The sequence below is a fragment of the Ischnura elegans genome, chromosome 4 (genome assembly GCF_921293095.1).
Source record: "Ischnura elegans chromosome 4, ioIscEleg1.1, whole genome shotgun sequence".
Classification (NCBI taxonomy): domain Eukaryota; kingdom Metazoa; phylum Arthropoda; class Insecta; order Odonata; family Coenagrionidae; genus Ischnura; species Ischnura elegans.
In genome coordinates, this window is record NC_060249.1 from 81085171 (window position 1) to 81112506 (window position 27336).

General features: G+C 39.6%; 1 protein-coding gene and 1 long non-coding RNA gene across 3 annotated transcripts in view; one reads left to right on the top strand and one right to left on the bottom strand.

The window, feature by feature from the left end:
- Nucleotides 1–8114, top strand: part of LOC124157716 (protein decapentaplegic) — a 67330-nt gene extending 59216 nt beyond the window's left edge. For both annotated transcript variants that reach the window (XM_046532690.1, XM_046532689.1), the window contains exon 3: nucleotides 6198–8114. In XM_046532690.1, the coding sequence (XP_046388646.1) occupies nucleotides 6198–7204 (1007 nt within the window). In that variant the 3' untranslated portion in view covers nucleotides 7205–8114. The remainder of the gene's footprint in view (nucleotides 1–6197) is intronic.
- Nucleotides 1–27336, bottom strand: part of LOC124157717 — a 222480-nt gene that overhangs the window by 161666 nt on the left and 33478 nt on the right. The window lies entirely within an intron of this gene.

Here is a 27336-nt window from a genome sequence, read left to right on the forward strand (position 1 = left end):
CCGTCCGTCAGATGTCATGTTAATCCAATGTCATTTTGACGCCGTAATGACAAAGCTGTATTTCCTCTAGATTTCTTTTCTGACCTTTTTTATCGATTGCGTCTACCAAATATCACACCATATCGATAAAATATAGAGAACACATTTACGAACTTATCGAGTTCAGTTTTGGACCGGAATTTCCGCGGGAGCTAAAAATAAATTCGGCCGTAAACAGTGTAAAGTCTACGTCGGATAGCCACAATGAACCCTCATAGCCCTTGTTACATTCTAATGAGGCATGGATGGATTTATTTTAATTACTAACCAATTATTGTGCTGTATGCTTGGCGGGAATTGTCACCACCTTCACGATTGTGCCATAACAATACAGATATTTTTTATATCCATTGGGTGGTTTGCAGGGTTTTATGTAGATGTATATTGCTACGCAGTTTTATGCTAAAAGCGCCGTAGAAATTACTTATAAAATTTAGCATAAGATTATTGAATACAGATGACTCACAATTGTGATGATCACGCAGTTTTATTTGTTGAAGGCCGTTTTATCCCCACGTAATAAAGTTCTTTATGCACGAACATAGGACAAGTATTGGGCTAGAATTCGCACAAGTGCGGCAGAAACCTGAAAAAAAAACCACCATCGAGCCACCCACGTACGGAAGAAAAAATGGAAAAGTATAAAAATTGGATACAAAATTGGGCGTTTAACATGAAGGAAGACATAAATTACCACAATAATAAAGATGTAGGTGAGAGAAGATGAATAGGCGCATGACTAGATAAAGTTCATATACTCCATCCCTGCAAAAAATGTCAACTGCTTGAATACGAACTCTTCCCTGAGACCACACGTTCAAAAACGAGTTTTGCTGACTCCGAAGCAAAGCCTACTTCTTCCCCAGCCTCATGAGTTTCACAACTTGGGTCTGTTTGAAAGGCGTCGTTCGAAAACTTAGATATTGCGAACGCTTCCTCTTCCCTGTAATCCTTATTTTGGCCCGAAAAACATTCACAAATATTCACCAGGATGTCCGTTCCATTCCTATTGCGTGCAAAGGTAGTCCTTGAGTCACACAAAATCTTTCCGTACCGGAGATGCATCAACCACCCGCCGTTCCCCTCCACGTTGCTCAAGGGTTCGAGGCGAGGGGAAAGGGGTTTTCGTCCGCGAGACAATGAGAAGGCTATCTGCCTTCAGTTCTCCAACCCCTTTGGCCACATACCTCGCGCCCAGCGGCCGCGGCAAATTGCGGTAGTAATCTCGCCATATGGTGGAAAGGGTGGGAACTGCGGAGGGTGGGGGTCAAGCGTGTGGAGGAGGAGGGCGAAAAAAGAGGAAGGAAGGGGGAGAGATATGGGGAGAAAAACTAGTGTTTGCCGGACGATGGGGTGAGGTATTCGAGGGGAGGGCGGATATGTGCCCCATGGTTCCTGTATGAGGGCAAAGGGGACTCACGCCAACACCCCGCAGCAGTGGCTGATGGAAGACGGGAATTTAGATTTCATTCACGGAATCCACTGGTTTATGCCTACAAGTAAATAGATACAAGAACACTAAGTTGCGACTAAGCAAAGGCAAAATTTGAAACCCCCAACATCGGTATGATTATAGGAAATGGGACAAAGTTAGTGAAATAATTTAAGGCGAATTCCATTAAGAACATGACATTTCATTCATATGAGGAATACATTGAATGGTAATAAAATTTCCACTCTATATTAACAAGTTAACATACGCTACCCTCGGAATCGACATGTCATAAAAATCATGTATCTCGGATTTTGCTATTTCAATCCTTCTGGTAACCACAGAATTATATTTCGCCCCTTCCTCATATTTACTGTTAACGCGCCATTTTTGCAAAAAAAAAGGCGTGTTTATTTTCTTCCCTTCAGTCAAATCTACATTGCACCTGCAATTCGACACAACTTAAACACGAGGGTAAAGGCTAAATATTTATTTGACTTACAAACTTGTGTTTTCAGCAACCAATGCACCGCCTCTTGATTGTAACATTCATCAGTTCAATGAATTCATACATGTTATTAATCCCCAAATTAAAATGAAATCTTCTACTCATATATCCGCGTTTATTTAATTTGGAGCGATTTTAATTAAGATGGTTTGAAATCCAGTCATTCCACATTATGAACGATATGAATCGAAAAATGTGATTCATTCATGAACGAGGCAAATCTAGCGGCAGTCCGGGGCTCTCGCACAGTCGTCATTCAGGCACCATTCACACTACTCCCTACATTTCCTTCCATTCGCGTGATCCACCGCTTCTCTCCCTTCCCACCCCACTCACCCACGGCTAAACTTCGCGTCGCCCCTACGGCCTACCACCTTTTTCCTCTCGACGGAAAATTTTTAACCCACCTCCCTCATTTTTACCGGCTAGTTGGAACCCCCAGAAACAAGGCATCCAAAAGTGCCTCGCTTGCTGTGGTGAGAGCGGAGACCCGAATGATTGGGATCCGAGGATTTCTTGCTGAGAATATACAGAATTCAGTTGCAGAAAGCGTCGAACGAGACTTCAAATTACTTACAATTTTGTGTTTACTCCTAATCATTTCTTGTGTTCTCAGCTATTAATTGAAGCACTGCTCTTGAAAACAAAAGATTAGCAATTAAGAATCAAAGAATAGCCCTCTACTCGAGTTAAGCATGCTCCATCTACATAATACCCTGCACGCCACCTCTAGGGTGTTTGGCGATTAACGGCTCAATGCTCTGAAGTTTTAATATGCTTATCACATTTTATTATTTTTTAAATATTTATCTCTCTTACCGAACCTCGACCAACCATGACATAAACTCAATTTTTCGCAGAATTTTTAGCTAGACAAAAGAAATCCAGCTCACAATAAGTGGTTATTTGATTTCGATAATAAATTATGCCGAAAGTAGTCGACAGAATTTTACAACAATCAAAAATATTTTGAAACTGTAGTTTCAAGTGTCTTAAAAGTTTGGAAACAAGGCTTTCGTTTGATAACTTCTTCTTCGTACACGGTATGCCAATATTTAACTCAATTGCATAGTGACTAGCCCTTTTCTTCATTCGCATTGATGGCTACTTGTACTCTTTACAAAGCAATGAAAAAAGAAATTAACTGACGCTTCGAGCACGGTCTCCTATAGTTCCTCGTCCCTCCTCAGCCAGCGACCTTTTCTCTCCCATCACAGCGCCTATTGCCTGCACAGACGTTATCTCTCCGCAGTGATCTCGTGTGTCTTCCTCAGTCTCCCTTCCGTGCGTTTTCCCGGGGATCCTCCTCATCGTTCGTTACCTGTTCACCTTTGAACCACTTCTCGCCTGCCTTGCCTTCCAAAGGCTGTACGCACCTACTACTCTTCTCCGCTGCCTCAGGTTGAGAAAAAGAGGAAGACAACTGGCCGAAAAGTGCCTCTTTTTCCCCCACCTAAACCACCCGCCTTCCTCAACCACCCAGACAGTCCTCCCCCTGGCCTTTACCCACTCCAAATTCCTTTTTTTCTGGCCTTTCTCTCACTGTCCCTTCCAATAACTAACAAGGACCATTGTTTAGCTCCGAGGTAAAGGAATAGGGAACGGCAAAACGGTTTGCTAGCCTCCAACTCAAAACACAAGGCCTCGACCTGTTGTTGAATTTTGTTTCTTTTCTGCAACTTTGGAGACCACATTACATTGGGGTATTTCAGTCGATTCTGTTTTGCCTATGAATATTTTCAGATTTATGAATTGTCAAATGTAGATTTTTAATTTCCGTTGCAGTGATGTCATCTATTTTGCGCACATGGCAGGGTCTCGCGAAATTGAGAGGTTATTTCGACAGAATGAAATCTGTCAATTCATAATTGCATAATAGTCAGCAGATGATATGAGGCCATAGTGCCATTAAAGAGTGATAATTAGTTTTGCAGGGTGGCATGACTGCGAGTGAGCCCATTGCTCAACATTTGGAACATACTGTGGTAAAAATGAAAATGCGGATAATTTAAATATCACTTTTGACAATACACTTGTGAAACTATCCTCTCATCACCATGTGATATCCATAATAGTAAATAAATTTGTTCATTAATTAAAGGCACAATTAAGGCATATTTCACGACAGAACACTTTGTCGTGACCCAGCGCTTTATGACCTGCCTCCCCAATAGGACATCAACTCCGTTTCATATTCTTCCTTCAAGACTTTCAGTTAAAAAGAGATCAAGAGATCTATGAATTACAACACTTTAAACCTTTGTTTTTAATTTTCAATCGACTGCAGAGACTGCTGGGTACTTAATTAAGTGGAAATAATCATAAAAAGCCAAACCACGCAACAAATGAATCACAAAACCCTGATGAGTTTGACGGAAAACTTGCGTATGAATTAAATGGGACGGAGTGAACACAACACTACTGTAATCATAAAGAGTCGACGGTCTGGAAAACTGATTTGAGTGTTATCATGCGAAGGAAAACGGATGTTGAGAGCTTTCGTTTACGCCACACATCATGGCAATTTTTCTGGTGAATCGAGTGAGGTTTGAAGCATTAAAACGACCGAAAAGGAAAACCATGTGTGTATAATTATTAGTCAACCTCTCAATTAGTGACGATCTAAATTACAATTTCACTTATGCAGGTATTATAACGTACTCCAAGGGCGTTCTTCATCAATAAGAGATAACAAAGAGTTAATAATATTTCCTTGTATTTTTGCGAGAGAAAATCGCTAGGCTCATTAACCATTAATCATAATTTTCAATAAGTGCTAATAGAACTCTTTGACGATATCATTTTCGAGATTTTTTTTATCATTCCATAGTATGAAACCGTTCAATTAACCAGGTTATAGAGATAATGAAAATATATTTTTACTCCGCGAAACTATAACCCATGTCCTCATTACGCATACTGCAATGAGTTTACAAATCTTCTCGCAAGATATTTTCAGAAGAGAACATGTGTATCGTGTCTGTGCACATTGGGTGGTCAGTGAATGTTTTCATGAAAAGGAAGAGACAGGTTAGCTTAGTGTTGATGCTATTGAATGGTGATACATGGTTTTATATGACCTATTTCCTCCTTTTTCGAATCAATGGACTAGTAGAACTGAAAGTGCAATAATTATCTAATAAATAAATATACATCAAAAGTGCAATAACAACTATCATGATTACAAAAAGACATTAAGAGCAAAATATTAAAAATTTTACTGTTATGAATAAGTCTTCCAGGTCGAATCAGGCGAACCTTCTAATTCCTAATCGCAGATTTCTTGAAAATGAAAAAGCTATTTAAGAAAAAGGATGAAAACGAAGCAATTGCTTCTGAATATAAAAAGATCTGAATATCGCATTTCATCGAGAAGTACTGTTAGGATCGGATTGATCTGTTGATTGGGCATGGAACGTAATTAAATTCTCTATTACCGGTTAACTGAGCAAAAGAGTATGCAAGTGTGCCTCAGGATATTTACGAAGTTCACAGGAAAACGAATTTTAGGGAAGAGTGATGTTTGCATGAATTTCCGCTCTAAGATAAATGGAGAATGGTTCTGAATGAGATATTAAACGTTTAAGGCGAGAGTTCCAGTCATTATTACGAACCACTACGGTCATCTTAACTAGTTTACCGCTCATCTTCGTTAATTAGCCCGACCACGGCTATATTTCGTGGAGGAAATAGCAGTGAGCATCAAACGTTTAGAATTTCAGCCTCGGTTGACTAACGTGAGTGTTGAAGACGCTGTTTATGCGAATACGGCTACAACCCATTACAGCCAACCCTATGTAAAGCTTTCGTTGTACAAGATAGGGTTTATAGTAGTAGTTGCTCCGACTTCTCGGGCCATTTCATCCGTAACTATCACTCGTACACAAGAACTGAGAGTTAGTATCGGTTTTATACGGTCGATTTGAAATTTTGCAAAGTAGAAAGCCGAAGTTGTGGAATTCTTCCATTTAGGGCTATTTAACTGACAGCTAGTTTGAAATACTTTTTTCTTTAAGTAATACCTTTAATACGCTCATCTCAAGTTAAGGCTTCAGTTGAAACATACAACGATTAACCTCGCATTGGCGGACCCTACCATTGATTCGGCCTTAAAATTATCAGTTCTACACCCAATCATAGTCTCACACACAGTTCCGATACAAGTATTCTCGACCTGGTGGGCTATACTGACGACTTTTCTTCTTTCTTTCTTTGCAGAGAGCCAGGTAGACGATACCTTCCGTAGCCACGATCGCTTTCGGCTGCACTTCAATATTAGCAGCATCCCAGCCTCGGAGAAACTCAAGGCCGCCGACCTCCGGCTTTCGAGGATCCGCTCCAGCAGAAGAGAACCCAGTAGTGGGCCATCGCCGGCCATCACATCCTCCTCCCCCTCCCACGAAACGCCCTCCTCCACATCGACCCAAACGTCTTCGCCCAAGACGACCAAGAGGAGAAGACGGCGAAGGCGACTGCTGCACGTCCTGGTACACGATATTGTCCAACCGGGGCTCAGGCGGAGCCGGGACGGCTCTCCTGAGCCCCGGGAGCCGATCCTCCGCCTCATCGACAGTAAGGTGGTGGACACGTCCGAGTCCGAAGACATCGTCCTGGACGTACTACCCGCCGTGGAGAGGTGGCGTGAGTCACCCAAAACCAACCACGGCGTGCTCGTCGAAGTAGTGCCGTATGGCAGCGATACGTTTTCGTCGTCTCCCGTACGACCCACGGAGCTTCACGTCCGACTGAGGAGGAGCCTTGACGAGGAGAGGGAAGAAGACGCGAGGTCGACGTGGGCGCGGGAGCAACCCCTGCTCCTGGCGTACACGGACGACGGCAAGGGCCGGTCGGAGCGGACGCGGAGGGCCGCGCAACACCAGGCGAGGAAGCACAAGCGGAGGGACGGACGGGAGAATTGCCGCAGGCATCAGCTATATGTCGACTTCGCGGACGTGGGCTGGAACGACTGGATCGTGGCCCCGCCGGGCTACGACGCTTACTACTGCCACGGGGACTGTCCCTTCCCCCTGGCCGATCACCTCAACTCCACGAACCACGCAATTGTGCAGAATCTGATCAATTCCGTGAACCCCAGTGCTGTCCCCAAAGCGTGCTGTGTCCCTACTGCCCTCACGTCAATATCCATGCTCTACCTCGACGAGGACAATAAGGTGGTGCTAAAGAACTACCAGGATATGGCGGTGCTCGGGTGCGGGTGCCGGTAAAAGACAAGGTTGGGTGGGGGTCGGGAACGACGGCTCACACACTTTGGTCACTCTTTCGTGCCTGCTCCTTTCCCCTTATGCATCCTGTGTCCTACGCTCCGAGGAGAACCCTTCTCGTGGGGGACTTCCTTGTCAGTGTCGAAGCCAAATGTATAGTTTACAAAATTCCACTTCCAGTTTTATATGAATGGTAGTCAGAACGCAAAGGTGATCTCTCTGTAGCACGGAAGGATGAAAATATCGGCCCCATGATCGGTGCTGCTGGACGTTTGAAAAAACGACGAGTGTGCGTTTTTTATTTTTTGTGGAGTAACCGCGAAAGTGATATGAAGAAACGCCTGAGAGTCATAGGGCGTTTTTGCCGCGAACTTATTTGTAAATGTAAAATTACCGTTAAATGCTGCTCCATTCGATTAAATTCCTGGACCTTTTTAAAAGTGAAAGGAGAGAACCGCAAATGGACATAGCAGATTAATATCTTTAGTATACCACGCTTTTTTCCCATACGTTTCTAGATGGTTAAATACTTCTAGTACGTGATTTCGCTAAGTTTTAAGTCATCAGCTCCTCTTCCAGAATTGAATTTATGATTGATATTTGGAGCTACCGTGAGTGCTTGACTTGCTGAATGACTTGCGTCTCTCTCGTTTCGGAAAAGCGTGCCTTAAAAATACTCATGTTTGAAAAACACATGCCAATTTCAAACATCAAATACCTGTACCTGGCGATGGAGTACTATTTATTATAATGTGCATATGTATCATAGGAATTTTCTCCGTTTGTAAGTAAAACTTCAGATTTTTTAAAACTTTTATTTGTGAATATGAAATACTTGTAAATGTTTGTATATATAGTGTATAAAATCGTTTTTGACACAATAATATCTAAATAAATTTTATTCGAAAATATCTTTCAATGTTTTTCACTGTCTAAGTTCTCCCTTATCCTACACTAACCATACGACTGGCTTAAAAGTTACATTCACAAATATCAACATAAAAATATTTTTTTTATTTTCAAAGGTCCTGAAAATATGCAATGCATTTATAGGCGGATTTTGGGGGAGGGCGCGGGGGCACGTCCCCACCTAGACGCTTAAAAAGTAGAGAAGATTTTTCATATGGTTATCATTACTCTCGTTTTATTTTGTGTATTAAGGAGCCTCAATCATTTAATTTAATATTGATAAATTTCATATAAAAATAAAGAGAATATTTTCTGAAGTAATTGTTGTATTTTTTTTAAATCTCAAATATGAGAAGACCTGTCAGACCCTTGTGCCCCCGGCCAAGAAAACAATCCTGGATCCGCACCTGTGTGCATTGTTTATTTATTTGGAATTTATATAGTCATAGTGTATTTTGAGGATGATGCGATATTTTATTGACAAAGGGGACATTTTCCTATAAAGCAAAAGACTTATGTTGACGATAACGACGTATACCATAACGCATTACATCAAGCTATCAGTTCGACAAGTTGGTGATATTGGAATTTTGAGACGCGCCTTGTGGCACCGACGGATATCGTCGCGAGGTGAGGAAAGTATAACGAAGAATTTGGAGAAACCCGGATATAGTATTAAGCTTGTCGAAAAGATACAAGTGAATCACGTGTCAAATACTACCCAAAAGACATGGTTCAGTTCTCTAAGCACTGTTCCTTTGACATCCGAAGATGGATCGGGCTTTTTCTGAAGAATTTCCACCACCGGGATATGAACCCGGATCCTCATGACAGGAACTCCATGTACTAACCACCACACCAACTAAATTTCTATATCAATTTGAAAATGGACGCAGAGACAAGGTCATTGGAGGGTGGCGCAACATTTATTTTACGTGTTATCGCCATATTTTCCGAGGGTATGAGGCAATGAATACTGACCGATCGGTTTTCATTTCATCTGTTGCCTAGGAGGGTGAGGTACTTACGCTACTTCCTATACAAAAAACCCACGTAAAACATACATTCATTCAAAATTTATTATCCCTAGCTGAGGCGTAAAACGATCCGCAAAATTTGAAAAAAAAAATTATCCTCATTCAGAACTTGAAAAAATTGCCAAATAAAATCAAAACTTCTAAATTAATTAGTAAATTTATTTTATTCTAACATATATATTTTATTCTAACATATTCATGATTATAACAGTTACGATAACTTTTACTTGATAGGAAATTAGGCGACATCATTAATCAATAAATAATACAATCTCCACTGCTGTTAAATTGTCTCAGAGGAGGAAATAACGTTAACATTACTCTGCGATAATGGAGTTGGCCAAGGAGGGGACAAAGAAATCAAGGCATTGAAGAAAATTTATTCAAGCCATATCACATCTTTCCCATCGATAAGCAGAATTTCTTGCACTTACAAAATGATGGCATTGCTCATACCTTCCTTAATATTTGACATTATGCTTTATCGACGTAGACTTAAGGATCACAGAAGATCAAAGAATTACAAACCATTACGCAATAGCATAAATTCTGATGCACCCACTGATTAGCATCTTTGGCTTAATAAAAACAAATTATAATTTTTATTTAATGACTGACTAAACGACGCTTTTAAAACTTAAGCAACTGATACTGATCTGAAATTAAAATTTCGTTGCGTTAGTCCACCGACACGAATGATTCTTATGTGTATTTTCAATCATTTAAGAGGTGCGAGATACGTCACGTCACGCGACGAATTTTAGGACTAAAATATCGGAGAAATTCATCGATGCATCCTACTCACCAATTATTAGTCTCTGTATCGTAGCTCAGCAGCGCATTTGAGGGTGGAATGAAAGTCCGCATGATTTCCTCCGAGAAGCAGAATACGAAAATTAACACTCCTCGCCTCAAATGATACAAGTGCCACTACCATTCTTAGCCGGCCCTCGACCTCGGAATTAACCTATTTAACCCGAGTCTCGCAGCACTTTTCCAGGAACCGGAAAACAGGAGGCAGTAGTCGGAGTAGTGTTGAGTTCACGCTGTTGCTCAAACAAAAGGAATGCGAAGATTTAAAGGGTATTTTGAGGTGGTCCTAGCATTAGCAGATTTCCAGAGGTTCCACGAAGACTCAGGATGTAATTTTCTGCTTTTCAAAGTTTACTTCGTTGACTGTCTATTTGAAAAGAAAATAGCGATCGGTATTACATATATTAAAAAAAAACGAATTCAAAAATATCCATATATATCTATAATCTCTTGCAGCTACGCAGAAAAAATGTGCGTTATAGCATAGGAATAACATAAAATGAAACCTCAAAGACTTTTTTCCTGCTAAAAAGCAAATCTATCAATAAGCGGCGAACTTTAAAGTGTAATTTATCATTCAATCCAAAACGTTGGAAAGAAGGGTTGCTTTAGACCAAGGATTTTCGGCAGAATCATAAAATAGTAGGCAAGACTACTTAATCTAAGAATTTTTTTTAAGATAAGAGAAAAACTTCAATTAATAACTCAGAATCTCGGGGATCTCGCGAGCTTTAATTCCAATATCATAGGAGGAACTCCAGGCGAGGGTACGGGAGTGGGTAGTCAAGGGCGGTAAGATTCTTTTAAACTTAAAGCAGGAAGGTGTTCTTTTAGTCCGCATATTTAATATGGATTCACGCTAAAAGCGCGTGGGTGGGAATAGGAGTGAAAATGTTTTTCTGCAATGCCTGTGAATACAGTGGCGCAGCGAGGGGGGAGGTTTGGGGGATAACCCCCCCCCCCCCCAGAGCTCAGAAATTTTTTTGTTTAATCCATTTCACTTATTATGTGTATCAGTATTACTTAAAGACTAGTGTTAGCATTAATCGAATATCCCTCAGAAAGCCGTAAAACTCGCCATTTTGAACCATTATTCTTAAAAATTTTCTGGAGGAGGGCCCCGCAACTCCTGCTTACCCTGGTGAGTATGTAATACCCCCACACCCGTAATTATTAGCTGCGCCTAAAACCCCCCTAGCCTTAATTCTTAGCTGCGCCCCTGTGTGAATTGGCTATCAATGTTCAGTAAAATACTTGTATTTTTATTGATCTGAACTGCAATGGATTTATTTAGCTTCAGCCACATAATAAATAAGAGTAAATATGTGGTCAAATTAGGAAACCAATGGTACAGATTAGGAGACCAGTTTCCTAATTTGTACCACCTACAGATATTTATAAATTCAGAAATATTTTGCTTTTAACGATGTAATTTGAACATTTTGGTATCGAATTCTATGCATAACATCACAAAGAACGAGATAAAATAGTATCAATCACTTTGTAACTTATTATTTGAGCTACATAAAATAAAATGTAAAAAGTGGTACAACATAGGCAACTCTCCCCTAAGTCGTATAACAAGTAGAAAGCCGGATATACATTTTAGCTAGCGGCAGGTATCCATACAGATGGATAATATGATAGTTTTTGCGGAATACCCCCTTCAACGGCGACGTTAACGAGACTCATCCCATCCGTCACCTCTGTTACCAGATTCTTTGCAGGGCCATGGCCAAATATCCTCCACCCACCCATCCTAGTGAGCGAGCACTGCCTTCGCGAGATAGATGCATGACGAACGCTCTCATATGAGCCGGCCCGTCGCCTCTCTCACTTCGGATGGAGGGCGCTGGCGGAGAGAGAGAGATGGAGACCGGGGAGGATGGAGAGCTGGATGCTGGGAGGGGGGAAGGAGGGAGAGGAGAACCGAGGAGAGAACACCTGTATACTTTCCGCGAGCTTGGACAGCGAGTGGGGGGGGATGCGGGGGATCGGACCGAGGGGGGGGGGGGGGGAAGCCCCTCAGGAAAGGATGATGGGAGAGGGTGGGGGGGTCTCCGTAACTCCCTCCCTCCCCAACTCCCGATGGTCCAGCCCCACGGCAATATTCTCACAGTTGAAGAATCTCGTCCCCAGACGCGCGCTGCCGCACCTCAATTCTTTTTATTTCTCCGCCTTGTCCCGTTTCTCATTTTCTTCCTTTCTCATTCTCCGCGTCCCATCCCTATATCCACAGTTTTTATCGTTCCCTATCTCAATCTCGGCCCGTGTTCACCTCTTCAAGACTCTTCCACCCCGACAACTGTTCACCAGAAACTCCCTTCCTTGCCTCTATATATAAGAGCTCCTTCATTAAGATGCTTTGTTGGCATTCACCTCTGGCTTTCCTCTCCTCCCAGAGGGCATTTTCTTTTTTAATTCATTCAAATTATCTGCTTCAGATACCTTTGCCATGGCTAACGGTCAAAATGGAGCCATTTTCCGAATTGGGGTATATGAGCCACCAGCACTAGGATACCTCCTTATGGTTAAAAAAAAACGAAGTCCCAAATGGTTCTCACATAGTGTTGCACTTTCGGAAAGGGGGTATTTCAATAAATAATTTAATGGAAATAATCGTAAGAACCGCAACCAACAAATCGGGTGAAACTTATGTACGTAGACACCAGGAAATTATCATGAAGTTGGTTTTAAAATAACAATTAATCATAAATTATAACGCCGTAAATGGTATCTCCCACCTTGTAAAAACCTTTTTTTGGCTCTAAAGTGGAATACTCCATATGAAATGATGGACAGAGAAAGACAACATTTTCTAATCCCTTCTAATTGCATATGATTCACATAGAGTGCGTAATTCACCAATTATGGCAGGCGATGACCGCCATAAACTTTGATGGCCTTTGATGCTGGCCACAGCGGTAGCCATTTATTTATAGAATAGAATTTTTGTACGTTCCACACTGTCGCTAAAATTAAGCTGAAAAAGGAATTCAACATTTGTTGTAAGTAATTGACTTCAAAAGGAACACTCAATGCTATGAAAAATCCTGATTATGCAGCAAAATTCATCCAATCAATAATTATAGAATTCTTAAGCATTTTATTGACGAGATAGCCTCCAAACAGCCTTAGTACGACGGGCGGAAATCTACATTAAAGAACTCAAGCCGAGTAGAAGTTCCAGATCCCCTTACCGTGACAGTATAAATTTATTAACTAAAAATTTCGAGACGAAATACAAATTCATTTCCATGCCTTGCGCTTTATTCAATGAATTCTGGCCACAATTAAGGCATTTGGGTGTTTTCAACCACTGATTTTTGTCATTCTCACATTGTCGTGAATTCAATACTCATTTGAGATGCTGACCTAATTAAGCGTTTTTAATTTTTTTTCAACTTGACGTTACGAGCGTAAGGAGCATTACGTCAAAGAAATAACAGAATTTAATGCTAATAGCGTTATGAATAGTTGAAACCATGGACATATTCAGTTTAGCTAAATTGATTTCACTCTCACGCAAGGAATATTTACGTCATGTAAGGAGAAAGTACAAAAGAAAGTCAACAAGCTGATTGTATATTGGGTAATAATCAACTTTCGGCCATTGACTGAACATATCTACAAAGCAAATGCGACAGATTCTTTAATGCATTCATTTTCATTAACATATGCTGAAGTTAAGTATCCTAGCGTTGACAGAAATCATGAAAAACACTCAAATGATAATGCTTCTAAATTATTTTCAGCATCCCGGTTGGTCCTGTCCTTTCTATCAATTTTCTCCAAATGCAACCGAAAGTGAATTCCTCAAGGAATGAAGTACACACAATCTGCGCTTAGGGACAACAATTAGGATTAGGTTAATAATTAGCTGAGGTCTTGGTGCCCTTCATTAAGACATACTCATATATTCCTCATCCCATACGGTCAATAACCGCTGGAGCAAATTCTCTCGAAAATTTGGATTAATTGAAAAATCTCAGCTATAGTTTCACAGCCAGTGTCTTTATAATCGCTGTGATGCATCCATTACCAAAAAATCAGATAATGTAATCAGTAAAATCCCGCCCGACGAATATTCTACCGCCATTAATTATTCATGATTTATTTTCACCACCAAATGGACGGAGCGCTCAGTCTACAAAACATTTCACAGTATTTCGTCCCCATACTCACAAAAAAAACCATCGCCACCTAACTTATTTACGGCACTTCCTTCCCCAAAATGTTAGCCATTTGCCTCCTCACCAATACATCCAACCGACTTCGGGCTAAAACTTGTAACACGAGCATTTTTGCAGCGGGGAGAAAAAAACAAAATTATGCAACTTTGATGCCCCGCCACGATGTTGTCGTTGGGGGTAGAGGGGAGGGACATGACATTGAGCGATTGGTATTCCGTTCCCACAAATACTTTTTACCCACGACCTCCCCCACCCCATCTCTTTCTCTCTCTCTCTCGATGAGAAATTCACCATCGTGGCCTCCGCTACTCCATCTTTCGTAATTCTTCCCTATTTCTCTCTTCCGTCCTTTTGTCTCTCATGCGCCTCCTCAATCCCCACTACACCTCTTTTCCGTCTTTCTACAACACCCAGCCTCTTCGTTATTCAATTTTCAATCTCCACATTCCGGCCCCCCCCCCCCCCCGATTTTTTTGCCCCTATTCCTTCGTCTTCCCTTCCTCTCCTTAAACCCCTCCCAATTCAACGTCCCACCACCACCTTCGCTTCAACTCCACCGTCTCTATTCCAGCCTCCCGCAGGAAAGGGAAAAAGGAGACGAAACAGTAGAGTGAGAGAGAGTCGAATAGCATTGGATGTGCGTGAGCTCCGTCAAGGTCAATAATATAATGTGGACGGTCATAAATGTTCGGATGGGAAGGGGTGAGGGGAGAGAGAAGGGAAGGGGGAGGTGGACCATTGGGGGAGAGGTGGGGATGGGAGAGAGAGAGAGACAGAGAGAGACTGATACGAAGAAGAAGAAGAAAAAACATTCCAGTTTTCAGAGAGTTTAAAATGCTTCCTGTGAGGAGGATGTGAGGTACCTACTCTTCTCCAGCCCTACAGCTGCCATGCTAACAATTCTCCCCTACTTTTCACTTTTCTTCTTTCCTCATCCTTCGTCTCACCCCCTCGAATGTTCATAAAATTCACATCATAAACGCAAGAGCCACGCTTCATCCGGAACGATAACGGCGTTATATTTATACAGGTCCGCCGGAGGGAACAAAAGTGCGCCGTGACACATCGGTTGTGCGGCGATTGTTTCAATACACTGGGTGGTAGGTTCGCGACTGCGTCATACAAAAGGAATACTTTTAGTTTATACTATTCAAAAGAGTTTCAATCACACGGTCGATGCCCATCAAAGTTAAAAAGCAATATGAGGGTACAAAGAATGAGGATAGCTCAACCCTTGCATTTACATGTAAATACTTGTTCCATCTAAATTAATTTTACACGGACTATACCGCCATTTTAATGCAACTATAATAATTTCACTAAAATTACAGAATTAATTTGCTAATTATCCAAAAAGTAAGGAGACGATGTGGTGCCCGAATTTTATCTTTAGAATCATTATAACTTTTTATAGAAGATAGCAAAAATTATATTAGAAGAAAAGAAAATTATATTAGAAGATACTGAAAATATCATATTTTTGCCAAAAATACATACCTATGTCTACATTATAGCAATAATAGACATTTTAACCGTGCATACATAAGTACTGCCTTAATTTTATGTGAAAAGAACAGCGGTGCATGGAATTTTGACTGGAAGGAGACCATTACGAGAACACCTGATCGATCTTTCATCAATGAATTTCATCTAAGTCACAGGACAACGACCGAACCGAAGGAGTCAATGGACGGTTATTATAACAGTAAAAGAACAGAAACAATTTTTTGGTTGGAAATGCAACCTCTGAGGAAGGAAAGGAACAAATGAGTTCTGACGATTATGAAAATTGAAAACGATGGTAGTTGAGTAAGCGAGTGGCGATGTGAGCCCCTCATTAATTTACTGATAGCAGAGAGGATAACTTGGCTTGCATTTCAGCATCCTAACAACTTGACTTCCTTGAGCGTTCACCGAACCTTGAAACGCATGAAACGAACTCTTTTCACACGAATGAACTTCTTGAACACTGCAGCTGCCAGGAAGAAATAAAAATTCCTGCTCGCTACAAAATAGACATTTTTAACATTATTCTTCATTGAGGCTTTCACGATTTCAGATATGAAGTCTCAAAGGATTTAGCGTGTATTATGAAGTGATTCACCTTTTTTCGACTTCTCCTAACCATTCTTTCACGAAAACGACGCGGAAAAGATGAGTTTAAATCTTATATAAAACGTTATCCTTAAATTCATGAAAATCGAAAAGATTTTATCAAGATAGATAGGAAAAAATATACACTAGAATAAGAACTTAAATATGTAGTAATAGTGAATTGGATGGATGAGGCAGATACTTTGTGGAGATCCATTATTAGATATGAAGTAAAACACTTTGCACTTTCCAGATAAAAATTTATTAAACTACAGTCGAAATGTTTCGCTGCACTGCAGCATTATCATATGTGTCTGATATGAGTCTTGATAATGCTACAGTGCAGCGAAACATGTCGACTGTATAGTTTTAAAAAAATTTATTTGGAAAGTGCAAAGTGTTTTACTTCATATCTCATGTAGTAATAGCTTGATTAATAATTTGCATGATACTATTGTAAAAATTACGAACTAACATTTCTTTTTTATGCGCAACATCCAATAAATCTTAAATGCTCAAAAAACCTTCTTGGCCGAACTAGAGAGTAGTATTTGCGGCTTATCGAGATGAAATCTGGCAAAAAGATGATTGGGCGGCCAAGGGCTCTCCTCAGCGGGTTCTAACTCCATTTGGGTGAAAATGATTTTGGCATCATGAGACACCGCTGTGGAACAACGGGCTACAGGACTTTTTTGTGAGAACTATGTCAAAGTCGCGACTGGTGCGAGGGTAAACCCACAAAGGCTTTCGGAAAAAAAACAATGAATAAAGCACCCTTATCGCATATAGATACACCTACTTTCATATAATTTATAAATGAATGCCATTAAGTTTAGCAGGTGTTATGATATGCTCCCATAAATAAATATGAAAATCAAGAGATGCAATTAAGAGGCAGAATTTTCCATAGAAGTCGATTTTAAGGTATTAATAAAATGGAAATTACATAAAAACTAACCTTACGGCGATAATGAGGACTAATGCCAGATGATTTTCAGAGAACAATGAGATGCTTTCGTGTCTTGGTGAAATGAAAAAAAGAAGGTCAACCACCCAAAAAAGTGACATTAGTGTTGTATACATGAAGGAATAATTCACATTTTCGCTTACAATTTCACCCAATGTACGCGATATTTTCATGTTTATTGTGACTAAAAATTTAAGGGAAATTCAAGTCACACAGTTAATTCATTTTCATTCCTTTCTCTTACAAGTTCTAAACAGATTAGGAGATTAGGAATGCAAGTCCGAAAATTTTTATATATTTACATTAAATGCAGGATTGTCATAATTAGCGCTTTTTCGAGAAAATAATCGCTCAGTAAAAAAAATTAATAGCAGACATATCACTCCAGTTCAAATAGAGCCTTGAATCTCACGATCCTTTCATCGATTCTTGTTACAGAATAGTAAACATATAGCTCAACATAATTTTCTGATTCAGATTTTCCTAATTGTTCAATTAAAATAGATGAGAAAAAGAAAACATAATCACAGACACACTGATATTGTATTTTCCAGTTTTTTTAAATGATCTGAAGCAGGTTTCGGCAGCATACACTATGCAATTCTCCTTTAGTACTTTTCGACACTATACTGTCCTATACCTTTGAGAATGACATAGTGTATTGACTCGAAAACTGAGCTAGACCATTAAATAAATTGTGGAACATAAAATTTTATTGGATCTGTGATTTTGCTACCTATTACACAGTTCAACCATATATTGCCATCCACCCAAAAGTTGATTGATAGGAAAAAATATTTTTTCCATATATACCCGAGTATTCGAACGTGTTGTTTTACATATTTTTTGCTAAGAATTTATGCGATTTTAAGCATTCTCTTAAATTACTTAGGATGTCTTCAAAAAGTTGGGCTAGCTACTACAAACGTGAACTGCAATAAACCATTTAAGTAGTAATTAGAATAGCCCAAATTCTTTGTGTTAAGAGTGAATCACCCATTACAAATTAGAAAAATAGTCAAAACTCATACGTGGTATCAATTTATTTTATTTAGGGGAAGAAGAGACATCGAGTTTCGGAGAAGTCAAAATTTTGCTGTCATCACAAAAAAAGTAGGGCATTCCATCCGTATTTGTCTCATCTCCAGGAGAATCAACTGTGGGAACAATTATTTTCACGTCGAAACGTCATAAAACGAAAGGCGAAGGATATTACTTCCTTATTAAGGCTCAAATACCATACAATTGAGTGGAGAGATCTTTACGGTACAATAATTACCCTCCGTCACTGCCGCTAGGCAAAGCCTTACCACGAAGCCGTCAGTAAAACAGCTGAGGGAACATAAGTAAGCCGAGATTGAAGCGACGCGGGAGCTCGATCGTTGCCCGCATCACGCCTTCCCTGAATTTTCCAGGCCAGGAAAGGGAGAAGGTATTGGAATCAATTTGTAAACAGCATCCAGAAAATGCCGTGGTGGACTCTTAAAGAGAGCGGGCTAGTTTTTCGAGGAAACACGGCTCTTTCTTTTTCCTCATTCTCCTCTCCACCGCTCTCCATCCTTCCACACATTCTCGATTGATGGGCTCCACCGATGGATGGGGGAGATGGCTCTTGTGGAAGGGGAAAAGAAGATGCATGATTTCAAGAAAAGAGGGGGAGAGGGAAAAATTAAATAAGAATGAACCGAGGGGAGAGAGATTTAAAAAAATAGCGAGAGAACGTCGCGCATCTCCCGTGGCCCCCTCGGGGGGTTCGTGGCTCCGCATTTAGGACCCACTAGCCACTTATTTAAGATCTCGCAAAGGGCTCCATCAAGGGGCATTATTACAGCCGGAGGGATTTGCATGACAGGAGTGGAAATACGGTGGCACACAATCGCTCGCTCTCGTGTTCGGCTGCGAGAGGGGGAATTTCGCACCTGGAAACCGGGCTTCAGCTAATCATTGACTCCTCTCACACCTCACACGGGAGCTAATTGCTGAAATTTCATAGGCCTCTATCTCCTACATTTTTCTATGCTTTCATGCCTTAATCTATTTACCAGAAAGACTATTGATACCTACCCTTCCTTCAAAGTCACATTTTGAAATAGAAGGCAGTTGTACTTTTCCATAATTATTTAATGCGTACGATGAGTTTCGGTTCACGCAGCCATCATCTGATACAAGACATTAGAGCACATGAGAGAATCACATTTATTTCTTTGATGAAGAGGAACGCGTCGAACGCATTCAATAATTGTGGAAAAGTGCAACTACCTTTTATTTCAATAGGTACGTCGAACTTCCACTATATCAAGCCTAAATCGGTTGAACTTCTTCAGAGTCACGATTAATGGACACAAGATATATCTATCGAGGATCAATGAAAGCAGTTTCTACGAGTAACCAGGTATAATATACGTAGTCGCCGTTTTTTGCTATCTCACAATTCCTTCATAGTTTCGTTCCTTCCTTCCTTCGTAGTTTCCTTCATAAAAGAAAACGAAAGGCATTGATTGCGATTAGTTGCCCACCATTAGTGAATTCATAATAATTATACAATCATTAGGTTTTAGAAATCCCAGTTTAGACGAATGTTAATGGTCAATTTTAATCTCATTTGAAAAAGGCCAGACTGGCGGCCATGCGATGCCACTCCACGTAACGTCACAGGGGCCCAGATGCTATACGAGTAGTCAGAAGTGTTAATGGAGACTTGCGCGGAGTGGTGCAGCATGCGTAGCAAGGTTTTCGGGTTGACCTCCGCGTCGATTCATATTTATGACGACAGTTTCGCCGGCGTTGCAGCAGGCGTCTTCAGGTTCGAAGCTCTCGAAACGCCGGCGAAACTGTCGTCATGGATATGAATCGACGCGGAGGTCAACCCGAAAACCTTCGTAAGCGAGTAGTCAGGAGTTTTACATCGTATGAGATTACCAATGCATGCATGAGACACAGAGCTCAGGAAAACATCTCTTAATAATCACCTATTAAAATTGCCTAAGGTCGGAAAGTTTCCTTTGTTAGATAGGGTATTAATAATCCTTATTTAAGCCATGCGCTACCTGCTAGCAGGGTACTCTGCGCTACGGCCATGCTCGGCTTTTCTTCGACTTCGGAATTTCTTCGCATGCAAGCATCGCAAGCATTGCGCATAAAAATGAATAACGAAATTTTTATTACGGGTGTACCGTTTATATGATAGCATATTTACCGTTACAGATTCTCTCGCACTGGATCGTTTTGATTCTTAAGAGGCTGCTTGTGTTGCACTCTCGCTGTTACTTGTGTTTCAAATGAGTACCTTCAACCAATGTTGTTTTGAAAAGTAATCTTCACTGTAGGTATACTAAGGTTTTCCATATTTTTATTACGGGCTATATAATGAATGCATTCTGACTGTTTTAAACCACAAAAGTCTCTTCTTCTCGCTCAGTGGTACTGGGACGAACGATTTTCCGCTAGCACTAAGCGTTGTCGAACGACATTTTGGCGCCCTTCATACCATCAGTAACGTCATCATCAACATAACTTCACGACAAATCGAACCGAATAAATTTAACGGGTAATACGAACACACTGAACATCTACCCTATGCACAACCGTGCTGTAGATCAATATTAAACGTTAAAGAAAATTGGAATTTCCTTATTGATTGCGAAACAATTATATGAGTTATAAGAGGTTACTGCAGTAAATAGTACATGTGCTTGCACTGTGCATGAGAATAAATAGTTCTAGCCCTCGGTGAAAACCTGTAATCTTAAAGAGAAATTTATATTAGTAGTCTTTTACGTCTAAGCTTGTAGGTTAACAATCAATATTCGCTTGTTCACTTAGGTTTCTTAGATCCTGCAGAAAAATGCATTACCACGTGAGAAGTTAAGTTTTTCTTGCATTTTTGCAATTGCAGAATTCATAATCAAGATACGAGATAAACAGGTTCTTTTCTCCAAACTAAAGCTTCTTTCAGGCAACCGCAAGTTGTGAGGCAATATTGACAATATCAGTACAACTTTCTCAGATAAAATCCAGATTAACCCCATCCGAATTTAATTGGAGACACTGATGGAATAGTGAACCCAAATTACTCCAAAAATTAGATTTCATGGTAGGTTGATTGTTGTTTTCAGAGCAAAATTCAGTGATATTACAATGGTTGGTATATATCTTCCTATTCATTAAATTTAAGTGCCTCTGGTGAAAATGTGCTTTTTCTTAGCTACTGTAAAATTTTCAAAATTAAGCCAGGCATAATATATGCTACATAGTGCCAACAAACAGGTATTAATAGCGCATTGAAATAGTATATACAAGTACACGGCCTCTAAAAAATTACAACATGCCACAGCGCGGTGATTTTTGAATTCATTAGCAACATTACATTAATAGGGGTGACTCAATCGATCGAAACCGTCGAAAAAGATCTTTTAAAACGAAAAAAAGAAAAATGTTTCTCGAAAGTCGATTATTCCTGTGACGGAAAGGGTAACCTTAGAGCTATTATTTCACCATAAAAAATTGTAGAATTAGGCTATTATCCTCATGCGTTATAGTTAGGCCATTGATTCGATATGTGATTTCATGAATAATGCATTAAGGAGTCAAAAGAGTTAAGAACTCATCCTTTCAACAGCAGAGAATCTATTTCCGAGAATTTTTCAATAACCGGTTTTCACCAGGTAAAATAATACAATGAATCTATTAAAACTGTGTGAAATTAATATAACATTAGTAGCGTAAAACCAAGGTTATAATTCATGGCAACCACAGTTAAAGGAGAATAACAGAAAAAGTTAAAATAAATGTCATTTTACTTAATCAGATGATAGATTACGTTCACAAGGTCTACCACCATGCGTCGAAGTTGTGTAGTTAATATTACCTCAATCACAATTTTTACCATTAGCAATCTATTATAGGAGGAGAAGTTATACGCTGAAGCCTCTGAGAAAAGAATTATCAAACATCCAATAAATAAGTTCAGCAAATAACCTGTGAGAAAAACATTGTAGTATAAACAAGTAATTGAATTTAATTGTAAACGGCGATTTATATTGTGTGAAATTAAAACAAAAAATGATAACGCCAATGAAAATAATATATTTGTCTTGTCGGGATTTCCACCGGGTCATGTTCTTCAACTCCATCTCGGCCGACGTTTCGATGAACGAGTTGTCTATGTCGAATTCATTTGTCAATGTAATTCCATACTTCATACTAATAACGACAATTTGGGAGCAGGATTGGGCATCAATTTTTGTTAACCTCTTATTGCCTCGTTGGTATAACACCTTCGAGTCCCTTCTCATGTTTAAGTGTATATAAGGTTGAAACTCATGTATGTAGTAGTTGATGAAGGTTCTCTATTTAAACTTACATTTGAAAAAGTAAGAAGAAAATTATGAAAAAAATATTTCAAACTATGTGCGCATTCAAATCATTTAGTGAAGTAGGCTGATTTGAGAACAGAAACGGGCTAACAAGAGGTTAACCTTTACCGGATGCCGCCAGAGTCTGCTGGAAATAGGAGGATCTTGTATCGAGCCCAGAGTAAGACACATGCTTCTTCGAACTTTGATGAAATAAATTTTTATAAATCTATGTAATATTAAAAAGATATTGTAAGAGTTCATTCATGACCAGGCAAATATCTTCCGAGATATTTTTAGGATAAATAAGCCCAGTTAGTCTTGCATGAGACACGGGTGATACTCTTCGAATCTTTAAAAAGACAAAAAAAGAGTCCTTTGTTCTGTGAAATACATCCCCGGAGATATAAGCTCAATGACCTCTTTCGGGCAGTAGGCGACTGAAAAACACATCAATCTCCAAGAATATTCATTTGAGCTATTTTTTCAACGAATGTTAAATACCACCGCGAGGAAAGCTGGACTCTTGCCTTTATCTAATGTAGCTGACTAATCCGGTTTTCAGCAGATATCAAAGTCTGCATTCCATAAGAATGACTGCCTTTCCCGGAAAGAAATTTCAAAATTATTCACTATATGTGGAATCTCGTCGGGAATATCGATTCAGAATTTGTCAAATATTCCTGTGAAAATGGAATAGCCTCAAAATATTTATTTTTAATTGCAGATTGAACGCATTACGAGCCAAAAAAAAACTCAAATTCTTGTGGTAAAGAATCCGTTCCTTTCGATACCAGAGCTATCGGGTATTGAAATAAATTTCTTCACAAGAAGGGGCGAAGAAAGTTTGAGGTGTCACCCACTACTATCGTCCAATGACCACGGGTGGTGCGCGCCATTCTCCCACGAAAAAGAACCCTGCTGACAACACGAACTTTTCGACGGATCAACTTTGACGATGTTTTAATTAAATTAAATGCGAGCTTGGATGTAAACATTTAATTTTTCCAACAATTTCCTATCCTCCGGTATCCACATTATCCTCGATTGCACACCGAAAAAAAGATTTGATAAAAACTATCAAACAGATGTGATAGAGAATTTTTGTTGTTAAATATACTTCAAATTTGATCCATATTACTAAGCATTTGATTTTATTTTATCAAGTTCTCATCATAAATTTTATCGAACGTTTTGATATTTCATAATTTGATCAATTGTACGAAAGAGTTAAAAATAAATTCGATACGCTTCAGAGTCTGGTAACTTTCATCAAAGTTATGATTAATTTTACGAAAGGGCTTGCTTATTTGGTAAAAATCATCTATCGAATGGACTTTCGTTCCTGTTTTGTTTATACCAATACACAATTACAGTTGAAAGATTCCTAAACAGACCTTACTTAAAATATAGGTTGGTGGATATGATTTTATTTTCATTATTTGTAGTGGCGAGCGAGTAAGCTGGCGCATAAAAGACACTGAATACTAAAATACATAGGATATGTGCAATGATAGGTATTTGATTTTCAACCGTATGTACTGCAAAGATCACCTTTCATTTAATTACTACGTTTTTTTGCTTTAAACATCTTCAGAACCATAACTTTTGTAATATCTTGTTTATCAAATTTATTGTTTTGTTACATCTTGTTTATCTGCTACTCACAAGGTGATTTAATAGCGTATTTTCATAGATATGAAAGCTTTAATGAGATGTTTGTGTATTCCGACATAATAAAACTTTAATTAAGGGTATTCCAATAGTATTTTAATTTGCAATCATGCTGATAAGCATGTAATAAAATTCGTCATACTATCTTCAAATCATGCCAAGTATCTCACCTAGCACGTTATAGTCAACCTACATCTATGTAAAAAGCCTGCAAAAAAAGTTTTCTCGCGCATCTGCACTAGATATTGATTACCTACGTATTTCTACTGTGTGCATTAAGTATTCCTTTTTAGCTTGCGAAGGGAAACTGTAGTCACACCTTATTCCTGTTTCAAAACAAAGGTTGAGTAATTAGAATAATATATTACGGCGTTTGAGTTAACAATTAATATGGCAACGGATTAAACCAGATGTTAGAATCCGTTGCTACCACGCGGGGGCCCATGTTCAATGCTTCTTGGTGTCGTATTTTTTCTCCACTTTTTTATTTATTTTGCGGAAACTTACGTTAAACTCCTAATTTTATGATTTTAAATCACAAAAATATTTTTCTGGGTGGAAAATGATTCATAAGTGCACGCTACGTTGGTTTTGTTATCCTTTTGATTTTAGTAGTTTTTATCGAACCGCTTTGGTCAGTTTGATAGAGTTTAACAAACTGGTTTGGCAATTGTTACCAAAATATTCAATGTTCCATTTTAAACTAAAATTTTGATAAATTTCATCTGAATTTGATAGTCTAACTAAAGTTTTTTAGGTGCAGCTCCCCCTTCCCCTTAGGAGATTATTTTTCACATCCGCATAGGCTCATCATCCAATAAAGGGGAATTAAAGAAACTCCGCAAGGTCTACTCGCGGGCTATACCTCCAATTTGACGCCAAATTCCTAGATTTTCAAAATCCAGTTGATTTACTTTCCCCTACCAAGAAACAGAATTAGAGTACTACAGTATTAGTCGACGAAAGAATTTTCAAGCAGCTATTATCGAGGAAAGTTTTGAATGAAATTATGTAAGCTGCAATTATTTTAATAATTAAATATCGCTCTATGTTAAAAAAATAAAATTTACCATTAAACGCTATGCCCCTAAAAATATTTCTGCGTTTCAATCTCCATGAACACCTGCAGTAACGCGGAGAAATGTTTTGCAGCACCTTGGAATGTATGCACCATCTGTGTACCGAGACAGCTTCCAGCAAAGAATCCACGTAATGTATAGCTGCCATTGCGGCAAGGACAGAAAGTCGACACGCGACTTCACCCACGGCTTTTATAATACCCGTATAGATAGTAAAGTAGCCACATGACTCCTTGTCCGGCAAATACTTGCGAGGCCTTGATTTAAAAAAATTTTCATTCTGTAAGGGCCATTCCTACTTTTTTTGGAATTAAAGCCGGAAAATTCTTTATTTGGTTAGAAATCGGAATTTATCTTCGGTTACTTCACCAAGTGGTAGATAAAAATCATATCAATTTCCTCATTAGGTAGCTTTAACTAGTTTAGACTGTGGATTCTTAGCAGAACACTAACATCAGGAGCACAAACATTCCTGACCTTAAAATGTTAGGGAGGATTAATAAATCATGGTTGTTCGTTTACAAACCAATATGGTGGCATTACCAGTTTCTTTGTAATCACCTATATCGACGTAAAATTTCATCTGAATTTGTATGTATGTATTTAAGGCAGAAAAGGCCCCTTGTCTATGTTAAGAGACCAAAATTCCATCTAATTTTCAAAAATAAAATATTCAAATGAGCGAAATAATATCAATTGAATCCAAACATTAACCCATAAAAACGGGAACAAGAGTTAAATTTTCAGCAAAAATTAAAAGAGAGTTAAAATGAGACATAGTCAAGAAGTTGCAGCGTAATAATATCTATGTATATTAAAATTCGCATTATAAGTTAGACCTGTGTCCCTTTAGATGCAACTCTAACCCCTTCTTCAAGACGTGTAAGTAGGATTATGGTGATTAAGTGATTATATCCCCTGGATAACGATGGATTCCCGCAGTTGAAATTCTGCACAGGCCTCTCCAACACCGCCAGACGGAATAAGACACCTGTGCCTCCTCCGAAACGGAATATGTAATATATCTTTCCACACCGACTTAAGCCATTAAAAAAAACTAAATCGCCCCGCGTGGCACTCGAGATCCTGTAACGTGAAACGGACACACTTCAGTGTCCCGTTATTGGTGTAGGTCCTTCACGTGAGAGAGTAGTAGGTGTACACGCATGTTTGCGGCGCGCGCGTTTGGAACCCACTGTGGCTGCACTGGAGACGACCCCTCGAGCCCTCCACATCTCCCAGGTCTTCGAGCGACCCCTTCTCCATTCCTGCACATCACATCGGCACCTTCCTTTGGCGTGCGGCACGCGTTCTAAGAGATGTGGCTCCGAAGCCTACGGGGGGCGCTCAAAAACGCATCACCGACCCTCCTTAATGCTCTTATACCACCTTCCCACTCCGTATCTTTTTCCGCCCATTTTCTCCCCCGGAGCTGCCGTTTTTCCACTTTCTTTGGTTTCGCTTCGGGGGTGCAGAACATAATGGTGAGGGGATATTCAGAGACTTATCCGCGACGAACGAACTGGTGAAAAATCGTATTCTAATCTCCCCTCAGTACCACCACGCTAAGCCATTCTAGAGCCGAACGCAAGAACCTCCCTCAAATAAAAGAATATGGATTAACGCAATTCAGAAATCGGAAAAATGCTCTTGCGACGTACCTTTTTTTTAACTACACACGATTTTTCCGGTAAATGCTTCAGTGAATCCGGGTGTAAATAAATGGGCTCGATAAAATATGTTACGATAGATATAAGATGAATTATGTGTAAAAACTAAATATCGACCATGTTTTATAGGTTTAAAGATCGAATATTTACCAACGATTGTGCATCCGTACAAGTACACGGGGCAAAGATTATTTCAACTCAATAGGTATCACTGAATATCCCGTGGGGCACATCCAGTGTTTGCACCGAGTGAAAAAAACCGAGCCCTCCCTAATACCTACTATAATTCCATGACAGACGCAAAAAGAGTTTAATGTAAATCAAATGGCAGGAGAGGTCTCAAGA